Consider the following 21,017-nt stretch of genomic DNA (forward strand, 5'->3'; position numbering starts at 1 on the left):
ACTACAAATATAAAAATTATGTGGTTAACACATTGTGTAACCCTTTAAATTATTATAATTTTCGATTTGAACTAATTTTTAAATTCTGATTACTTCTGCGTGAACATTTATTCACTTTGATTTGGGATCATGTGAAATATTGATAAAAGTTAGCTGAAGATCGGTGGATTTGATTTCCATTGAACCAACCTGGTTGACTTGATGATACAAAGTGACAAGTCACAACAAGTCTTGCATGGAGCGAAGAAGGACGCCAGCTTCCGCCCAGCAAACCTAGCGAATGGGGTAGAAAGCAATAATTGTTGGCGTGAATAGAATAGAATATAGAATTATTGGCCAAGTGTGACTGGACACAGAGGAATTTGTCTTGGTGCATACGCTCACAGCGTACATAAAAGAAAACTATCACAACATCTGTTCAGTATAGAAGTCACTAAACCATGTCAGTGGTTATTGGCTGCCATTAGGGAGCCTCCGGGACTCCAGCAGAAGGGCTAGAAAAGGGTAGCAGCAAAGACTCCCGTTCAAAGCAACTTTTGAGATCCTCCTGTTCTTCCCAGGTGGTCGCCTTCTCCCTTTCTTTGTGCCAAGCCTCTTAAGAGGCATTGCACGAAGGGTCGGCTTTGCCTACGCAAGAACGGGTTGGATTCACTGTTTCCCTCCTTTCCTATTCCGAAAATATTGCTGAGATAGAAACTTCTGAGAGAAAACGTGGTCAGTTTGGAACAAGGTCGGTGGGTGCGAGGCTGGAATAGAATAGAATATTCTTTATTGGCCAAGTGTGATTGGACACACAAGGAATTTGTCTTCGGTGCATAAGCTCTCAGTGTACCTAAAAGCTATGAAATGATAAATCATGATCATAGGTAGAAATAGGGTTCAACCGTTAAGCCCGCGAACACCAAACCTAGCGCTCGGCGGCCAGGAAGCCTCGGCTGAGTGAGAGCCCGGTCCGTCGATGTACCTCTACTGCAGACTCAGCGGGATCGCTTCACCAGAAGTGACGTCTGGGGGAGGGGCGTGAAGCATTTTCCCGCGGTTTGGGAGACGGGCGGGGATGCTTTGAGGAAGGCGGCTACGGTAGTGGCCGGGCTTTTCTGCAGCAGCGTCTAGGCTCCCGGGGGAACCTCTATGTGGCTGGAGGCGTCGAACATGGCGCCGACCAGCCCTCCCCAGAAAATGGGAACTGGCCCCTCAAGCCAGACGGACGACAGCTCCGAGTCCGCGGGGGAATCTGATAGTCCTGCAGCCGCCGCCGCCCCCCGGGCTCCTGACAGGTCAGTTTGCCCCGCAGCGGTAGCTCTCGCCTGGGGGCGGAGGGTGGGGGGTGGGGTGAGGCGTGGGGCAGCAAGTGAGAGCTGGGTTAGGAAAGAGGAGAGAGGGGCCGTCAGTCCAGCTCCTTTTGAGTGGCCCGTAGGTTGCCATCTTCTTTTCCGTGCAAGGAAGGGAATTCGTGGCCTCTACTACTCGATTGCTCCTTGGATTAAGGGAATCATATTTCTGGGACTCACGGCTGGATTTCTCCCCACCCCCACCCCCGAGCTTGTGTGTTACATCGAAAATAAAATGATCTAAATAAAATAAAATTACCAACCGAGCCTTTCCCGTTTTAAAAGCTGTCGTCCTTATTTCCTCTTGGGAGCCAAACGAGGTCCCAAGAGGAGTGAAACAGTTTGATGACTCGGAAAAGGTGCTCGGGAGATCAGATAGACATGTAAATAAACGTCCACCCTGATAGGGCTGAGTTTTGAAATCAGTGATATTTAACAGAACAGAGGAATACCGGTTTCATTCTCAGCGTTTGCCTTATTGATCAGATGTAATGGCTGCTGAGCATAGAGTTGAGAACATCATGTTTCTCTCTTGTTGCCTGTACAGCTTTCCTTTGTGGCTGTTAGGCTCCTCATAATCTGAATTTTACCTGGGAGATAGATGACCTTGCAAAAGAAACAGAAAAAAAATATAAATATTGCCAAGTTCTTGAGATTTCTCTCTCCACAATAAATACCTGCAAATGACATTTGTGTGTGTATATATATGTGTGTACAAGAAATTATACTGCAAAGGAAAGGCAGTGCTATAATAAACTCAAAATAATAATTACAGATTAAAATTCGTTTCCTGTAAAATCCTATTCTCTATCTGCCTATACTGTAAAAACTATACATTCTTCACAGATATGTGAATACTCCTTCCCTAAAGCAGTTATAGTAAAAGAAAAGCCAAGATGGAGATGTCCTAGGAAGGGGTTAAATGGAAGAAGGAATAGAAAATCAGACCAGAATAAGATAGAAGTAACAACTGGAAAGAAGAAAGTACCTGTTTAGATATTAAGGAAAATATTAAAAGGAACATTTTAGGTGATTTTCAAATCTGTCCATCTTTTCAGCAGCAGTGTTTGCAGTCATATTAAAAGAAAACTGAGGGCAAAACTGAGGGAGATGAGCCCTCTCTTTTGTATTTGGTATTGGATTAGTAAAATTCAGATGAGTCATTTTTAGAATAGTATGTTGAAAGCTTGAACCTAAATTTCAATATTGGCTCCATTTTTGTCATGACTTTAACCTGATGTTAGGCTTTGCTCAACAAGACTGGACTAGATTGGGAGCAGGCACAACAGGAGGGCACACAACTCTTATAAACAGAAAAGAGATTTGTTGTAGAAATGCTAAAGAAGCACGAAAATTTCAGTGCTATGTATCAAGTGCAAGCCCCATTTACAGTGAAGTTAAATTTTAAATTGTGCCTTTTTTTCTCCCATCCTGCACAATGTAACAGACTTACAATCATTGTGAAGGTTGAGAGGAATATTTTCCACCTGATCTTTTTGGTTAAACAAAACAATCTGGTTTCAGCCTGTTTTTGTAAGAACTGTCTACGGCATCAAAATATTCTCTGAAAAGCCTTGGAAGAGAGGCAGTTTGATCTAGGGATTAAGGCACTAGGCTAGAGACTGTGAGTTCAACTTCCGCCTTAGCCATGAAAGCCAGTTGGGTGACCATGGGCCAGTCATTCTCTCTCAGCTTAACTTGCCCCAGAGAGTGGCTGGTTATGGGAAAATAGAAGAAGAAAGGTGTGGTAGAGATGTTCACTGCCTTTAATTATTTGCAAAAACAAACAAAATAATAGCTATTTGGAAGACTCCACATTCTGGAGTAATACATTAAGAAACTTCTAAATATGTCCCTATTTTGATTGCTAGTGGCCAAAAAGAATGTTTTTGATGCAACATACTAGTTAACTTCATAGCATATGTTGATCCTAGAAACTAAAGTATAAATGTGTTTCATTTTGCCTGAAATAGCTTTAAGAATTATATGATTTAATGACCAATACTTGTAGCCCACCTTTTTGTCACCATGTGTCACAAAGTTGCCTTTACAGTTAGTCCTCAACTTACAACAGTTCACTTAGTGAGTATTCAAAGTTACAATGGCACTGAAAAAAGTGACTTATGACCATTTTTCACACTTATGACTCTTGCAGCATGCTAATGGTCACATGATTTACATTTGGATGTTTGACAACTGATTTGTATTTATGACAGTTGCAGTGTCCTGGGGTCATGTGACCATCTTTTGCGACCTTCTGACGAGCAAAGTCAATGGGAATGTCAGATTCACTTAACAACTGTGTTATTTAACAACTGCAGTAATTCACTTAAATGTGACAAGAAAAGTCATAAAATGGGACAAAACTCACTTAACAAATTTCTCACTTAGCAACATAAATTCTGGGCTCAATTGTGGTTGTACGCTGAGGACTACCTGCATATGAACATATGTAGCTGAAGTTAGAAAAATAGAGCACAAGTTAGAAAAATAGTGTCAGGTTCCAGTCAGGTCTACAGGGGCTCTGGTATTTTGGGGGGGAGGAATGGAGTGATCTGTATATGAAGTTTCTGTTTCTGTTTCCAGTTTCTGTTCCTTGCATTACTGTGTTAATCCCGATATGAAGTTGCTTTTTCTGTTTTCCTGCAATGATGTAGTGTGATGTAGACTTAAGACCAGTGAGAAGCTTCAGTTCTTGCCTAGATCTTTTGTTATCACAAACCTTCCAATAAAAGCTCCTTTTGGAACAACTGCAGTTTCAAGAGTCCTGCTTTCTTGGGAAGATTGGAGAGGCAAGACCTTAAAAATAGTTTTTACCTACTCTATTATGTTTATATATATATATATTCAGCATCTATTTAAATGGAGACATTTTCAATTTGCAGAAAGAGCTTAGGTTTGATCTTTCTTCTAGTGCACATTTTTTGAGCCCAAACACTGTTTTATGGGAGTAAGTAGTCTTGAAAACCCAACTGCTTTTTCCCCTTCCCTCCCACCCCCTCTTGACTGATAAGGTAGCTCCTGGAAGTTCATATTTTTTTTCTCAGTCTCATTTTTGAATTTCTCTTACAAACTTCACACCCATAGACTTTTTCAGTTATGTATATATGTATGTATGTATCTGGGTATTTATACACTGTCCATGGCTAACAGTAATTGTGTAGTTTAAAAACGAAAAGGGGAGGAAAGAATGGCAGACTTATAAACCAAACCTTCTAAAAGAGGTCTTTTGCCCACTATAACCCATAACCTGAGAATCTAAGGGCTTGTTTAAATAAGATTATGTATGTATGTGCGTACATATAAAATATTAACTAAAATATTTGACCTAATTTACTTTCAAAATTTGATAATATTGCTTCTCATCTTCATGTATCTGAAACTGAGCCTCAGGAGCTTCTTTACCAAAACTATTTGTTAACCAGCCATCAGTTTTACAGTGGTTAAAAAAAGATAGCAATTACTCTGAAGTTTAATATAATTAGTGTTCTCTTTTTCACTTTTCTTTCTTGTTACCTTCATCTATCCTCTTAACATTTTACTGTCTTAATAAGAATAGGATATAGAACATTGGCATAATATTCTAACATAGAATATTAGAAAAAAATATAACGAGAGTAGATGCTGTGAGATACTGAGTTTGCAGCAAGGTTTAAAGATAAAATAAACTGGGGGGAAAAGATGTGTTAGCATGCTGAAAAGACCACTGGCAGGTTTAAGGAATTAACAAAACAGATCTAAAATTACACAATTAAAGTGTCATTCTTTTGAGATGATGCTTTTCATAAGAATTCTTTTTACCTTTCATAATGAATGAAATGCACACAGTAAAATAACTGTGTGCATTGATATGTATATAAATGAACTTGTGTCTTGAGTTCATGGAATGAGGTCAGAAAAATACAATGGTACCTTTCGGTAATAGATGGGGCCTGTGATTGCATTTTTCATATATAATTTGCATTGTTTGTGCTTATTGATAAATAAGAAAAGTATTGGAAGTGAAAAGTCAGTATCTTATTTGCTAAAATAAATAATGTTGTACATATTCCACAAAATTATGCAATCTGTCAAATACCTAAAATATTCAGTTTTATAAGTAACGTATTTCTCTTTACTAGGCTTTTGTTTGCTGAAACAGACTTTGTTTCCTTATGTGATGCTTTACGCATAACAGACAATGTGAGAATAACTGCTTGGAAGGCCTATGAAAAGATGGATGTAGTGAGTATATTTTGCTTATTAAATATGTAATTTTATTAACTAAAATAACAATGTAATAACCATAATACGTTTTGGAAAATAATACCAAATACACACAAACATGCACACCCATCCCCCCAATTTAGTTTTTGTTTATATTTTTAGTGCTATTTCACTTTTCTCATGAGCGGAAATTGATTTTAAAATAAATATTAGTTCACATCTGATAAAATCTAGACAAAGTTTTGTTTTGTAGTACAAGTAGTGTTTAGTTTCTTGTTCTCCATGCTAAAATGGTTGCAAAGTGCTAATATTTCAGAATTACTTGTTGCTATTTATGGCCAGGAACTTTGATAAGGTACAGAATCCTTCCTTACATAAACAGAAGGCCCATCTATAGGTAGACCTCTATTTATTTATTTTTTTAATTTATTTATTTTTATTTACATTTATATCCCGCCCTTCTCCGAAGACTCAGGGCGGCTTACAGTGTGTGTAAGGCAATAGTCTCATTCTATTTGTATATTTACAAAGTCAACTTATTGCCCCCCCAACAATCTGGGTCCTCATTTTACCTACCTTATAAAGGATGGAAGGCTGAGAACCTTGGGCCTGGTGGGACTTGAACCTGCAGTAATTGCAGGCAGCTGTGTTTTAATAACAGGCTATCTTACAGCCTGAGCCACCACGGCCCATTTATTTATTTAGGAGATTTATATTGCTGCCTATTCGCACATGGAAACTTAAAGTGGCTTAAAAGAATATATGAACATCATACAAAAACAATAAAACAAATAAAAGAGAGAATGATATATAATAAAATAACCCCCTGCCCTGCAACAACACATCATACGAGCCATCTAATGGGCTCCATCTCGCTCTGCATTCCCCAGGCCAGCTGGCAGAACCAGGTCTTAAGCACCTTTCGGAAGAGTGTTAGAGGGAGGGCCATTCTAATCTCTGGGGGATTAGAGAAGGCCCTTCTTCTGGGTCCCACTAGTTGTATCTTCCTAGGGGATGGGACTCGCAACATTCTTTGCCTCCCCATTCTGGTGGGTCGGGTAAATGTGACCAGCAAGAGACGGTCCCTCAGATAACCTGGTCTCAAGCCATAAAGGGCTTTAAAGGTGATAACTAGCACCTTGAATTGCATCTGGAAGCAAATTGGCAACCAATGCAGCTCCCTCAGGAGAGGTGATACATGTGCACATTGAGGTCTGCATAAAACCATGCAGACTGCTGAATTTTGCACCAACTGGAACTTCTGGATGCTTTTCAAGGACAGCTCCATGTAGAGCATGTTGCAATAGTCAAGACAGGAATTGACTGTGAGGTAGGGATTCTTGGTCCAGGAAAGGGTGCAATTGACACACAATACACAGTTGTGCAAAGGCCATCCTGGCCACAACCGCTACCTGCTCTTTGACCAGGAGTAGCGAGTCCAGGAGAACCCTCAGATTACGCACAGGATCTGATTGAGGTAGTGCCACCCCATCCAAGACCAAAGGTGGTAAGTTTCCTTGGGCCAAAGAACTCCAACCCAGAGCCACTCAGTCTTGCCAAAGTTTAGTTTCAACCCCGTTGTTCCCCATCCAGCCCCTAACAGCCTCCAGGAGAGGGAGGACACGGCATCACTTCACTCACCATGGGTTGAGACATACAGCTGAGTGTCATCAGCATATTTATGATACCTCAGTTCATGAAGGTGGATGATTCCTTCCTTTCCTTTCCTCTTTGTGAAATAGGGAGTCTGTTCCAGCTTCTTTCTTTTTATAGTCTACTCTAAGCTCCTCTGGCTTGTTTGGCCAGTAAGAATAAACTGGATAAAATACAGAAATCCTATTCAACCATTTTGCATTGATTTCTTGACATATCCCAAGTTGTATATCCCAATATACCTGCTATTCAGGTATATCCTAGAAAGTTTTTCTGTTACTCTTGAGTATTAAATTATGATTGGAGAAATGCAATTTGATCTGCTGGCTCTAAGTACAGAATTGTATTAAATATAAAAGGCACACATATACATAAAAATATATGTATATATCTTCTGCCTCTAATTAAAGGATTCACATTTATGGCTTCATTCAATTAGTACCAAGACTTTTAATACTACTAGGAGGAAAGATTTTGAAGTGTAAAATATATATTTTCATTTTTCTGTTTTTTAAAAACCTTTTTGTTCAAATCCCATGAAATAGTGATAAATTATTCACATTTTGGGACTTGCTTCTGAGACTATTATATAGCTTTCACCTCCTGGCAGTGCCAGATCTTTGCATTTTCAAAATACCTGGAAGATACAAGCTAGGAAAAGCTTCTTAAATAGTGTACACTGATGAAATGGTACCAGGCAAATAATTTCAGTCTTGAAATGTTACTCAATAACAAGTATAAAATAACAGTTAGGGCTTAAACAAAAGTCTCTTTTTTACAATTATCTCCCTTTTCTTTTGGTGCAATGTTGCTGCTGGTCTGCAACACGTATTTGTAGTCCAAGGTTCCCTGTTGATGTTGTCCTGGGTTCCCGCAGGAACGAGTCTCAGCCCTCGCCAAGACAATTTAGGAGGTCCTCGCAAGGACAAAAGAAGTCGAATAAAAGACACCACACCAGAAGTTTCTTAAGATGAGAGAGCACGAAGAGGAGGGGGGTTGTTGTGTTCTGGCCCCTTTAGATCGCAACAGTCTCTTTTATTATGCAGTTTTAGCAGGGAGGGGTAACTACAGCAAGGAGGGAAGTAGCATATAGAAAGTTACCAATCAGCGAGCGTTTAGAGTATACGTATTAGCAAAATACCACGTGGTTTACAAGAAATCATACATTTTACCTGAATAGAAACCTAACTCAGGGAAAGCAAAACTAGAAACCTAACTCAGGGAAAGCAAAACTAGAAACCTAACTCAGGGAAAGCAAAACTTAACTTGAGGATGCAATGCTATGGGTACCATAAATCATTTCTGTCATGTAGCACTGAAAAAGGTTAAGTCAAGTTCTCACGGCTGTGAGGCCTAAGAAAACCTGAACCAATGATATATCCATATGTCCTCTGTTTTTATTTTTTAAGATGGGTAATATTCTTCTAAAGCTATGACATCCCAGTGGATCCCTCCGGGAGAGCCCGAGGAGCCAGTACGCTTTTCCAAAGGAATGGTTCCCGATTCAGAGTCTTCATCAGTCTCAGAGGCTAATTCTAAAAGAGGTTGTTTATATTCATTTTCAACAGTGTGCTTTAGCAAGAGGACATCATCTCCAATACTGTTTAGTCGTTGTTTCAAGAATGCTAGAACTCTCCCCATGACACATGGGCCAATTGTACATGCAAGGAGCAACAAAATCAAAGGACCGGCTAGGGCAGAGAGGAGGGTGGTCAACCAGGGAGAGAGATTGAACATTCCCTGATACCACGTGTGGGATTGAGAACGCTCTTTTTCTCTATCTTTCAATCTGCAGTTGATAGAGTAGTGTATATTATAGTCCACCCTCCAGTGTCAAGTCCTAGCCTTTCTTTGGATAAGTATATTGTGCAGGAAGTATAGGCATCCGAGGAGGCATTGATACAATAGTGAGAAAAGTTAGAGGGTACATACCCAAGGCAACAACCTTGACCTTCAATTGAGGATACCGTTATAGAAGAGTTAGACCACCTGCAACCGATATCTGAGGTGCTATTGGCAAAAGGTAAGGCGGAACCTATGGCCTCATAAAAAGGGGGTTGAGAAGACAGACACAGCCAACACCTACTATCATTGTTAGGAAAAGTACGGGCTGCCACAAGGGCATCATGCGCAGAGGAGACCAAGGACACCAATGGATTGTTGCTTTTAATCAAGGGCTGTAAAAAGGGCGAATTGACTTGTTTGTTTGGGCCCACAGGTGGGGATGTTTCTAAGGACATGGTAAGACGAATTATGAATATATTTCCTGGATGACTGTTTCTGGAATTATCGTTCGACCTTCCCCCCCATCTTTTCCCTTTAATCCATTCAGTAATCGGAAGACTCCTTCCATGAGATGTAAAAGTAACAGTCATAGGATTGAGGCGAACGCCGCAGCAGGCCCAATTGGTGCAGGAATTCCAAGGCAAATTGTTATCAGGGCCTAGTATAGCTTTGATATAGTCAGTAGTATAGGGAGCAGTCCACCAAATCTTTCTGGTTGACACACATTGCAAGGACTTGCAGTACCAATCAGAGATAGTCCCACATTTATCTAGGTGGGAGAGATCAGTAAGATGTCCTGGGCAGATATACAGGCGTGGACCAATTTTCCAGACGTCCCGAGGGGAAGGATCACATTTTGTTTTATGTTTAAATCCATGGGCGCCGACCAGCATTTCAGCAAAGTCAAAGTAAAGTGCAGGAAACCAAGGCCACAGAGTTCGATTAGAGATGGAATGAAGGACGCTTCCTTGGAAGTCCAAAATAGTCCAAGTATAATTTGCGGGACGATGCAGGTTCTGCTGTGCTCCGGATAAGGAGCGCTGCGAACGGAGAGCTGCAGGGGTAGAAACGTGGGAAGAGGGCAAGGAGCGAAATATGCCAGAGGAGAAATGGGTAGCAGAGAGAAGGGAAATTTTCATGTACATTTAGGAAGAGAGGAAGAGGCATTAGAGACAGAAGAGACAAGAGAGATCAGGGATAGGATCAGGAGGATCTTCATCTTTCTTTTTTGGTTGATTGAGATGACAGGGGCGAACACAGCGAGCCGGAACCCACAGGACTCGATCAGGCAATTGAACTGCAGCGTAGCCTTTTCCCCAGGTAATCAATTGAGCTGGACCTTTCCAAGCTGGATCCGGAAGATGCCTATAATATACCAGAGGACGAGAAGAGGGGAGGGGAGGAGCGGAAAAATGTCTCGAGGCAGCAGTGGAGGCAGGAGATCCGGTTAGATTAAGAAAATTCAATGAATACAAGCAAACATTTAATACATTTTGCAACGCCGAGTGTCGGGGCTGATGCCTTTGACCCCAAGTGTCTGTCCAAGGCCTGTTTAAGAGTCAAATTCGCTCTCTATAATAGCCTGGCCCTGGCTATTGAAAGGAATGCCAATTTATGGATTATTGACCAGCGATGGCAAAATTGTGCAAAGGCAGAGCTCGATAGGCTGGTCCATTGTCAGTTTTAGAGTTTTTGGACATCCCAACGTTACGAAAGTCCAATACAATGATTAATAACTTGTTTTATGGTTTCACCCTTTGCAAGGTTGCCATGATGAAACCTGAATATTTCCAAGGGGTAAAGGATGGATATTGAGTTACATCCATTTGCCATAGTTGATAGGTTACTGTTCCTCTGGGGTTGACCCCCATCGGAAGAGAGTTACCTTGGCGGCTGCAAGTAGGGCATTGATGTATGATCAGATGCCTCAGCAGCCGTGAAGCCAAATTGTTTCATGAGCGCCTTTTTGTTTTGATGAAAATAGGAGTGACTGTCCCAAGGAGAGACAGGAGAAAGTGTCAAAAGAGAGGAGGCAGAGGCCGCAGCGTCTGCTACATTGTTCCCTTCCTGGAGAAAACCAGGAAAAGGTTGATAGCTTCGTATATGTGTAACAAAATAGGGATGTGTACGTTTGTAAATAAGAGACTGTAAAGTTGTGAAAAGAGAAGTGAGATTAGAATCAAGAGAAGGGGACAAGTAAGATTGAAAAATAGTTTTTACTATTTGAGTAACATATAGACTGTCTAAGATGAGGTTGAAAGGTTCATCAGAAAAGTTTTGAAAAGCCATTTGTCTGAAAGTACAGAGAAGAAAGAAAGTTGAACTCTGTTCTTCACTCTGTCTGGGCAGCCGGTCCATCCTGGAGAAAAAGTCATTTTTCTTCTTTCCAGCACTTTTAAAATTCATGGCCAAAAGCAGGGACAAAGAAGAGATGACACAACTTGGGGAGGGGGTTTACATACAAATCTCAGTTTGTTTGTTTTTTTTTTAACAAAGGTACTATGTGGAAGACAGAGAAAAAGACAATCAATCAATAAAAACCCAACTCCCACCCTTTTTATTCATGTGTGGAAGTTGGTCACTAACAAAATCCATGCTATCAAAAACTTCCAAAAACAAACCACATTCTTAGCAAAATCACCATCCGTCTTACTTTACTCATATTTTTACTAAAACCTTCTCAGCACTAGTATCAAAACTTCCTCTTAACTCTCTCTTCACATTCTGTAACCTTCTAACTTATCACATCCTATAACTTTCTAACTCACCTCTGAAATAGTTCCTAAAACAGGGCACATATTGTGCTGCTAAAAAGGAAAAAGAAACAATACAAACAGCAAATAAGGGGCACACTGAGTCAGATTCAAAAAAGAAAAACATGGCGGAAGCTTAGGGTGAGTCTGGAAAACCTGAGTGCATTTTCCAAAAAACAGATCTACGCTTAAAAAAAAATGCATCCATACATAAGAAGATAGCCATGTGTCTGAAATGCTGTAGGGTTTCCTGCCTGGGCAGGGGGTTGGACTAGAAGACCTCCAAGGGTCCCTTCCAACTCTAATTATGTATGTTAACAGCTGCAAAAATACAAAGCTAAATGAAACATTTTTAGTCAACTCAGTGCTTTGAAAACATTTATAAAGGTATAGGTTTAATCAGGCAGGTTAAACCTCAAAAAGTTCCAGAAAAGATAAAAAATAAAAATTAAAAATTAAAAGCAAAAGCAAAATTGTATGCATGATTAAAAATTAAATTCAAAATTGTTTTCATGGTTAAAAGGTAAAATCAAAAGTGTTTTCAGGGTTGAAAATTAAAATCAAAATTGTTTTCAGGGTGGAAAAGAAAATATATCTGCATAGTTTTTACATAGCTCTTTGCAAAAGCAATGCTTCCAGAGAGCCTAATTGCCCCTCCCTTCTCAGACAAGAAAGAAGAGAGAGAAGAAAAAAAAATGGAGTTGGGGTGAATGGTTCTCCCCCGTAGCCCACCCTTTTCCCTGGCACAACAAGGAACGAAGGGGGGAGTAGTTAAGATAAGCCAGTGGGCAGAGAAAAAAAGTTAAAAGTAACTCACTGGAAAGACACTCTCATGCATATGAAGAGAAAAAAATGTCCAAAAGTAACTCGCTTGCAAAAGGAAAAAAAATGTTGTGTTTTTTTTTTTTTTTTCCAAAAGTACCTGGCTGCTTGCATATGGAATTTATGCAGACAGATACACATAAAGACACACACACTGGACACACACACACACGCACACACACACATGCAGAGACAATTTCTCACACATGCATACATTTCTTGCAAATCCAAAAGACAACACAGAAATTTCACACCTTCTCAATGAGTTTTGCACATACACACATTCCATGCAAATCAAGCATCACAATTATCTCTACAATTCTTATGCAGGTCTGAAAATGATCACATACATACATACACAAGCACACACATCATCAAACAACATTTACAGACCTGGGGAACTTGTCTGAGAAAACTCAGCAGTTTAAATCATGACTGATTGTGGATCCTTTTAAGTCATTTTTGATAAGGCAGAGGTCCTGACTCTCTAAGTGATGTCTGCAACAAAAATGAGGCATTCAAGGATCATGAGCCAGATGTACAGAATTTTTACAGGGGCTCTTGGACTTTCATGGAAAAAGGTTCCCAATTTTTCCCATGTAGTCGCTGTGAGCAAATCCTTGTCCAGATTGTTTCCAGATATAGAGAAGTAATCGAACCAAATCAGTTGCTGATTAGTCTGAGCGATCGCACCCATGGGGGAAAGAGAGGGGTGCTCTGGGGGAAGGGAGGCAGGCAGGGGAAAGGAGGCAGTTTTCAAAGCAGGGATGGAAGAAGCAGGTATAGGTTTAACTTCTGGTTCAATATGCTTTGAGAGTTGAAAGCAAGGGGCTGAAGGGATAGCAAGCATAGAATTAATTTCTAGCTCAGTATGCTTTGAAGGTTCAGAGTGGGGGGAAAGGGAGGAGGAGGGAAAGGAATGAGCAGGCATAGGAACTGAAGGAACGGAGAGTGAATGCCGTAGGAAGTAACAGCGTCTTTTAAATTTTTAAGCACCCGTACATTGATGTTCTCGTGTATCGGCTGTCCCCCTCCTGCTGGATTGAGGTTTAAAGGGTAAGCCGATATCGGGGGTTCAGTTCTTAGAGAAAGAGAGGAAGAGGTAACCAAGGCAGAAAGGGTTGCTGCAGCCGTGTCTGTATCCTCCGGTGGAGGGGGAGACGCTGCAGGAGCAGAAAGAGCTGTGTCTGCAGGGGGAGCAGAGGCAGCTACAGAGACAGTAGGAGACTAGAAAAGAGGTAAGAGATTTCTTAGAAAGAGGATAGACAGTGGTGCCATTAACCTTTTGCAAACAATTAGCCTTCTTCACCAGAGAGTAAAGCTCATCCTATGCAATGATGAGACTTTCGAGTTCGAGGAGCCCATTACTTACGTGTGCACGTGTCGCGTCCCGACGGTTAAGCAATGAGGGTGAAGGTGACGCACCGCTAGACAACGATCGCGCCTCTGGACAACACAACAGGATAGGACGAGCCCCCAGATGTTGCTGCTGGTCTGCAACACGTATTTGTAGTCCAAGGTTCCCTGTTGATGTTGTCCTGGGTTCCCGCAGGAACGAGTCTCAGCCCTCGCCAAGACAATTTAGGAGGTCCTCGCAAGGACAAAAGAAGTCGAATAAAAGACACCACACCAGAAGTTTCTTAAGATGAGAGAGCACGAAGAGGAGGGGGGTTGTTGTGTTCTGGCCCCTTTAGATCGCAACAGTCTCTTTTATTATGCAGTTTTAGCAGGGAGGGGTAACTACAGCAAGGAGGGAAGTAGCATATAGAAAGTTACCAATCAGCGAGCGTTTAGAGTATACGTATTAGCAAAATACCACGTGGTTTACAAGAAATCATACATTTTACCTGAATAGAAACCTAACTCAGGGAAAGCAAAACTAGAAACCTAACTCAGGGAAAGCAAAACTAGAAACCTAACTCAGGGAAAGCAAAACTTAACTTGAGGATGCAATGCTATGGGTACCATAAATCATTTCTGTCATGTAGCACTGAAAAAGGTTAAGTCAAGTTCTCACGGCTGTGAGGCCTAAGAAAACCTGAACCAATGATATATCCATAGTGCAATAACCTTCAATATTTGATTGATCCTAAAAAGCACAATCCTAAGTATTGCTGAGCTATTCTTACGTTTGAAATAACAATAACTTAAAAATTCTTTTGAGTTCCCCATACATACAGCCACAGCAGTTACCTTTTGTGAAGTGATAGATATTGGTCCGCTTACTTTGATAATAGGAGATATGAAGATAAACTATATAAATATAACTGCAAAAGTTCTTTGTAAAACAATTATATTGAATATAAATTTTGATCTGATATTATTTATTTATGACAGCTCTAAATAATACAATTGAGTTAATCTTTTTTTCTAGGAGAGCCAGCTAAAAAAACAAATGTGGGGCATCTGCATTTTTATGGCTGCAGTTGACCTGGATGAGATGACGTTCACTTTTACAGAACTTCTGAAATGTTTAAAAATTAGGTATGTTTTTTGTATCCAAATAGATCGGTATTATTATACAATTATAGTAATGTTTGACATTAAAAAATACATAAATTTTATTTAGAGTCATGATGAGAAGCATCTTTTATATTGCCTTAAATTATCTGTATGAGTGTTCATAATCAGTAATTAGTAAATTACATGTTGAAGTAGTAGGATTGCTAATATTGAGGGAAATGGGGTTAATACAAGAAACATTTAAGTGTTCTACCATCTTTTAAAGCCTCTCTCCCACTGCTATTTGAGCCTCTTGAAGAAATTATTCATTTATACTTATCTCTCATATTGTTTTCCTCTGGAATAAACAAAAGCATGCAGAGTAAAAACAGAGAGAGTAAAATCTAGTTAGCCAAAGAAACTAAAAGCATGAGTTAAAGGTGAAGGAAAAACTAATACTACTACATCTCTTAGTATCTTTATGTCTTTGGATTTGGTCCTTGCTCATTCATATATGAGCTTATAAATCAGCATAATACTCATCTCTTTTAAGGCTCTTATCAATACCATCCAACCAGAACTTTCTTAGTTATTCCTTTCCTCTAAATCTATTCACTCATCCATTTCAGTAATGTTGCTCAGTAATACAGAATTATGTAAGGCACATTTACATACCGTAGTTCTTTTCATTTTATTCCAAGCATCTTCTACATCATCTTTCCTTACTTTCATTTTTTATTCATTCTGTTGGGTAGTTGTTTTATTTAGTTAATCATATTTATATAGCCAGTCATCTTATAGTGAACTTGGTTAACGTACCACATAAACCAATCAAAATACTGTATTCTTCAGACTATAAAACACTCTGGATTATAAGACTCACATTAGCTTTAGAAAAGGAAAACAAGAAAAAAAAATCTGCCTCTGCCTCCCACCATCCATCTGGTATTCATCTGGCTAGCATCCTTGCAGCAAACAGCAAACAGCCTGGTCAGCTTCAGCACGATATAGCAGCCCCAGCATGTGGTTCATCAGGGCTCCACTCTGTTGCACCCATCATCAGTCAACTGAGCTGAGCTGCTGCTGCCAGTGGGGAACACTGGAGCCTTTGCTGCCAAGCAGCTGATAGGCAGTTGGATCGGCCTCCCGGAATACTGCCAATCAGCTGTTCTAGGTGGCGGGGATTGCCGCTGCTGCGGATCGCTGTGGCAATCCGCGAATGGGTGGCGGTGAACAGGCAGCAGCGATAGGCAGTAGCATATTTGCTAAAAATGTGGCAAATATGCATAAATATACTGTCAGATTCGTGTATCTGCCATTCTTCATGGAAGAAGGGGGGGGCGGATTTGGAGTGTCACATTTAAGTCTTTTCCTACTTATCTTAAGTATCCAATTCCTTTTCTATCTTAAGTATCCAATTTCTTGCCTGATCCTTTTTGTATAAACTTTACCCTGATTTATAACGTTGCCTGGTGAAATCTCAAGCCTCTGAGTGTGAGATTTGAAAAGGGGGTGGGAAACGAGTGGATTGTAAAATGACCCTGAGAAACTCAGGGTTTCTCAGAGAGGCTAATGCAATTTGTATTCACACCTGAAGGTGGACAGGGGCTCCTAATTCCCTTATCCTGAACCGCATGCTCTGAGGGACTCCAGAGCTTGCTTTTGAGTTTGACTTGCTTTCATCCCTTTCAATAAAGGGTTCCTTTTGAAATACAAAGTTCTCAAGAGTTTGTACTTTCTTGGAAAGGGGGTGAAGCTGGTTCTTACATATACTCTAATTCTAAAGCAGTGGTTCCCAGACTGGTGGGAGGTGGGGGGAGAGGGGATGGTTTCACGTATGCACACACTGCTTGCACAAATCCAACTTTGCATGCTTGCCTGCTGCTTGCACAGCCAAATTCCCAATAGGCTGCGGCCCAGCACCAGGCCACAAACTGGGGATTGGAGACCCTTGTCATAAAGCCAGCTGGCTGAAAAAAATGTTTTAAAGGCCTTGAAGGCCGACAGGGTTGGGGCCAGTCTCTTCTGCGGTGGGGGGAGATAATGTTCCATAGGGTGGGATCACAGCAGAAAAAAGCTTTCCTTCTAGATATTGCCCAATGGAACTCCCTGGTTGACCCGACATACAACATACTTCTGTGGACCTGATGGGATAGATGTACAGTAAGTGAGGAGAAGCAGATATTTCCCTCAAATATCAAATAATCCATTTTAATATTTTTTCATCCAGAATCATACTTTTTTCTCTTTTTTTCTTTCACTTCTTTGCTACTGTGCCCATGTTTTTTCCACATCCATTCTTGGTGGTCCCCCAAAATGGCTTGTCTCATGTTTAGAACTTCAAGCCGCCCTTGTATCCAGCTCTGATTCTGTCAGAATTTCATCTGTTATACTTTAAGATTTATATTCTGTAGAGATTTGTCTAAATGAATAAACATCCTTAAATGCTTGTATTCAAAACAAATCTACTAAAACCTAGTTCTTTCATTTTCTCTATACTCTGGATCATAAATTGTGGATGTCACCAGTATAGATTTTAGCATCATGCATATCCACAACCTCAATGGCACTCTTTCATACTTTGTGTATTTTATCTTGGATGTGAACCGCCTTGAGTCCTTTGGGAGAAGGGTGGTATACAAATTAAAATATTATTATTATTGTTGTTGTTGTTGTTGTTGTTGTTATTATTATTATTATTATTTCTGATACATATTTTAGCAATTTTATTTATAATTCTTCACTTCCAGTTCTTAGCATGTATTCATCAACTGCACTCTACAAAGTCAGTTCCTCTTCATACCTGTGACAGCAGTGACAGCAGTGGATTGCCATTGCTGCTTTTGATCTTATGGGATGCTTTTTTTAAACTTCAAAGTTCAGCCTATGGCTCTGGGATTTCTTGGTCATCACCATTCATGTACTAGCAAAGTACTTAATTTTTTTTTTGGCTAGACATTACTGAATGCTATAATTATTCTTAGTTGATTGATAATATTCAATTAATAGTCAGCAACATTTAAAAGTACAAAAACAAAGAAAAGCAAATAGATAATATAGCATACTGGCAACTAAGAAAATAATCCACAAAATAATATTCATTCTTCTATTACTATATTAATACATCTATAATCCACATAATGTATATCTAAAACTTATATATATATATATATATGTGTGTGTGTGTGTGTGTGTGTGTCTTTGGTTGTTCGGGTTTTCTCCCATGTAAAATTGGAAGTGTCTTGGCGACGTTTCGACGAAGTCTCATTCGTCATCTTCAGGCTTCAGCTTCGTGCTTCTGGGAGCAATGTGTGATCGCAGCTGTTTCTTCCTTTTAACTGCTAGTGGGGGTTTGAACTGATTGGGTGGGAGCTTGGCTGTGCTCTGATTGGATGGGGGTTTTTCTGTGCTCTGATTGGCTGGGGGTGTGTCCTGTGTTGGTGGGGGCTTGGTTGTGCTCAGTCTAGTCTGTGCTGCAGGGGGATTTGAGCTGGTGAGCTGCATAGCTGTTGTTTGGCTTTGTGGTCGTGCTACATCTTCATAGTGGGTGTCAGTCTGCTGCATGAATGGATTGGAGGGGTTTGAAATGGCTAATGTTGCAGCTGCGGTCTGGCTTCTGGTCCTTGGTCGTGCTTTATGATCAGTGTGGGTTTGGGTCTGCTTTCTGGGTGGATGTGCGGTGGTGACATCCTGTGTGGACCTTGTGAGTGTGGGTCTGGTGTCATTCCTCGTGTTAGGGACTCGTTTGTCAATAAGGGCGGGTTTCAAATGGCTGGTAGGCGGAGGTGTCATCTCGTTTGTTCATGCTGTGTGGGCGTTTTTCTATCTCAATGGCTTCTCTGATTATTCTGTTGTTAAAGTGTTCAGTTTTGGCGATAGTTTTGGTCTTTTTAAAGTCAATATCATGTCCTGTGACTTTAAAGTGTTGGACCAGGGAAGAAGTTGGTTCCTCTTTTTTGAATGAGTTCTTGTGTTCTTCAATGCGTGCACTTATTCTTCTGTTGGTTTGTCCAATGTATGTGGTGGGGCAGGCGGTGCATGGGATTTCATATACTCCTTGATTTTCTAACTCAATTTTGTCTTTGGGGTTTCTTAGGATGGTGGATATTTTTCTGTTTGTGCAGAATGCTGTCTTGATGTTGTGTTTGTGGAGGATCTTGCTGATTCTGTCTGTGGTGCCTTTTATATATGGGAGGAGGGCTGTGCCGTTTTCTTGTTCTCTGTCATGGATTTTAGTGGGGGGTTCTTTTTGGAGCACGAGGAATGACACCAGACCCACACTCACAAGGTCCACACAGGATGTCACCACCGCACATCCACCCAGAAAGCAGACCCAAACCCACACTGATCATAAAGCACGACCAAGGACCAGAAGCCAGACCGCAGCTGCAACATTAGCCATTTCAAACCCCTCCAATCCATTCATGCAGCAGACTGACACCCACTATGAAGATGTAGCACGACCACAAAGCCAAACAACAGCTATGCAGCTCACCAGCTCAAATCCCCCTGCAGCACAGACTAGACTGAGCACAACCAAGCCCCCACCAACACAGGACACACCCCCATCCAATCAGAGCACAGAAAAAAACCCCATCCAATCAGAGCACAGCCAAGCTCCCACCCAATCAGTTCAAACCCCCACTAGCAGTTAAAAGGAAGAAACAGCTGCGATCACACATTGCTCCCAGAAGCACGAAGCTGAAGCCTGAAGATGACGAATGAGACTTCGTCGAAACGTCGCCAAGACACTTCCAATTTTACATGGGAGAAAACCCGAACAACCAAAGACCTATATACAACACAGTAAAATTTTTGAAAGTTGACCACCTAAGGGACTGAAGAAAAGTGGTCAACGTATAGAGCTAGTCAACATACGGAACGACTTTACTGCTATGTACACATGGCTCATTTTATTATTCAGCTTTTATTAGAGAATGTCATACAGAAACACACATAGTGAAAACACAGGAAAATAATTTATACAATACTGTATCATACAAAATTAATACATTTAATACATTCATGTATTGTTTTCTCATGGTTTATTCATTGTTTCTGGAAAAAAGAGTCAATTTTAGTCTATTTCTTATTCTTTTTATGAAGGTAAGAGGAGAAAGCACTCTCAACGCTAGTTATACCATTCAGCATACCTGGGCATTTTCCCACAGAAATGACTTTATCGAATGACTGATACCCTCTTCTTTCGGAATATCTGCAATTTCTGTGTCCTCATTTAATTTCTCACTTAATTCTGCTTCATCAGCTGCTTCCAGCACTTTTCCACTGGGTTGTACTTTGGTCAATACTAATTGAAAAATTGCTTCTGGATCAGGTTCATTGCAGATTACCACATCGTCATCCATTGCAACAAAATCTTCAAAATCTACTCCCTTGAATTCCGCCATGGGAAATGGACTGTCTAGAGAGGCTGCAACATCTTGCTCTTGTAAAAAATCCAGCTTTCTTGAAGCACTTCTGTATTGTTTCAGGCTGAACTTTATTCCAAGCAAAACTAATCCAGAGAACAGCATCCAGAGCAGTAACTGATGAAATGGATGATTTTGCTTCTGCAGATGAACCATAGGTTCGTAGGCATTTTGAATATTTTGATTATGCCTTGGTCAAGCGGTTGAATTTTTGATGTAGTTTTTGGAGGCAAAAATTTCAGTTTCATGTTTGTAAGATGATTCACTTGGGGATGGCTAGGACAATTGTCCACTACAAGGAGAGTGGGCCATTTCTTCTTCTTCATTTCTCTGTCAATACCTCTTATCCACTTCTCAAATAGGGCATCAGTCATCCATGCAGATTTGTTAGATTTCCAGGTGACAGAAAAGTCTTTGGGGTGCAGGTTCTTAAATGAGGGTGGCTTTGCCGATTTACCAGTCACCAAAGGTTTTAGCTTCTCTCCGGTTAAGCTACTGCACAGCAGAACTGTGAATTGTTCCTTAAAAAGTTTTCCACTCTTACATTTGTTATCCCTCATAACGAGGCTTCTGTCAAGCATCATCTTGGAAAAGAG

General features: G+C 40.5%; 1 protein-coding gene across 5 annotated transcripts in view; it reads left to right on the forward strand.

Moving 5' to 3' along the window:
* The first annotated feature begins 1,020 nt into the window (after positions 1–1,020).
* Positions 1,021–21,017, forward strand: part of RB1 (RB transcriptional corepressor 1) — a 74,548-nt gene continuing 54,551 nt past the window's right edge. For 3 of the 5 annotated variants that reach the window (XR_009155162.1, XR_009155163.1, XM_058183865.1), the window contains exons 1-3: positions 1,021–1,277; positions 5,453–5,555; positions 14,925–15,034. Coding sequence is in view for 3 of the 5 variants with exons in the window: in XM_058183865.1 (XP_058039848.1) it covers positions 1,132–1,277; positions 5,453–5,555; positions 14,925–15,034 (359 nt within the window). In the remaining 2 variants the exon portion in view is untranslated. The remainder of the gene's footprint in view (positions 1,278–5,452; positions 5,556–14,924; positions 15,035–21,017) is intronic. The other 2 variants (XM_058183842.1, XM_058183850.1) reach the window with 1 other exon arrangement.

Source organism: Ahaetulla prasina, chromosome 1 (genome assembly GCF_028640845.1).
Source record: "Ahaetulla prasina isolate Xishuangbanna chromosome 1, ASM2864084v1, whole genome shotgun sequence".
Taxonomy (NCBI): Eukaryota; Metazoa; Chordata; class Lepidosauria; order Squamata; family Colubridae; genus Ahaetulla; species Ahaetulla prasina.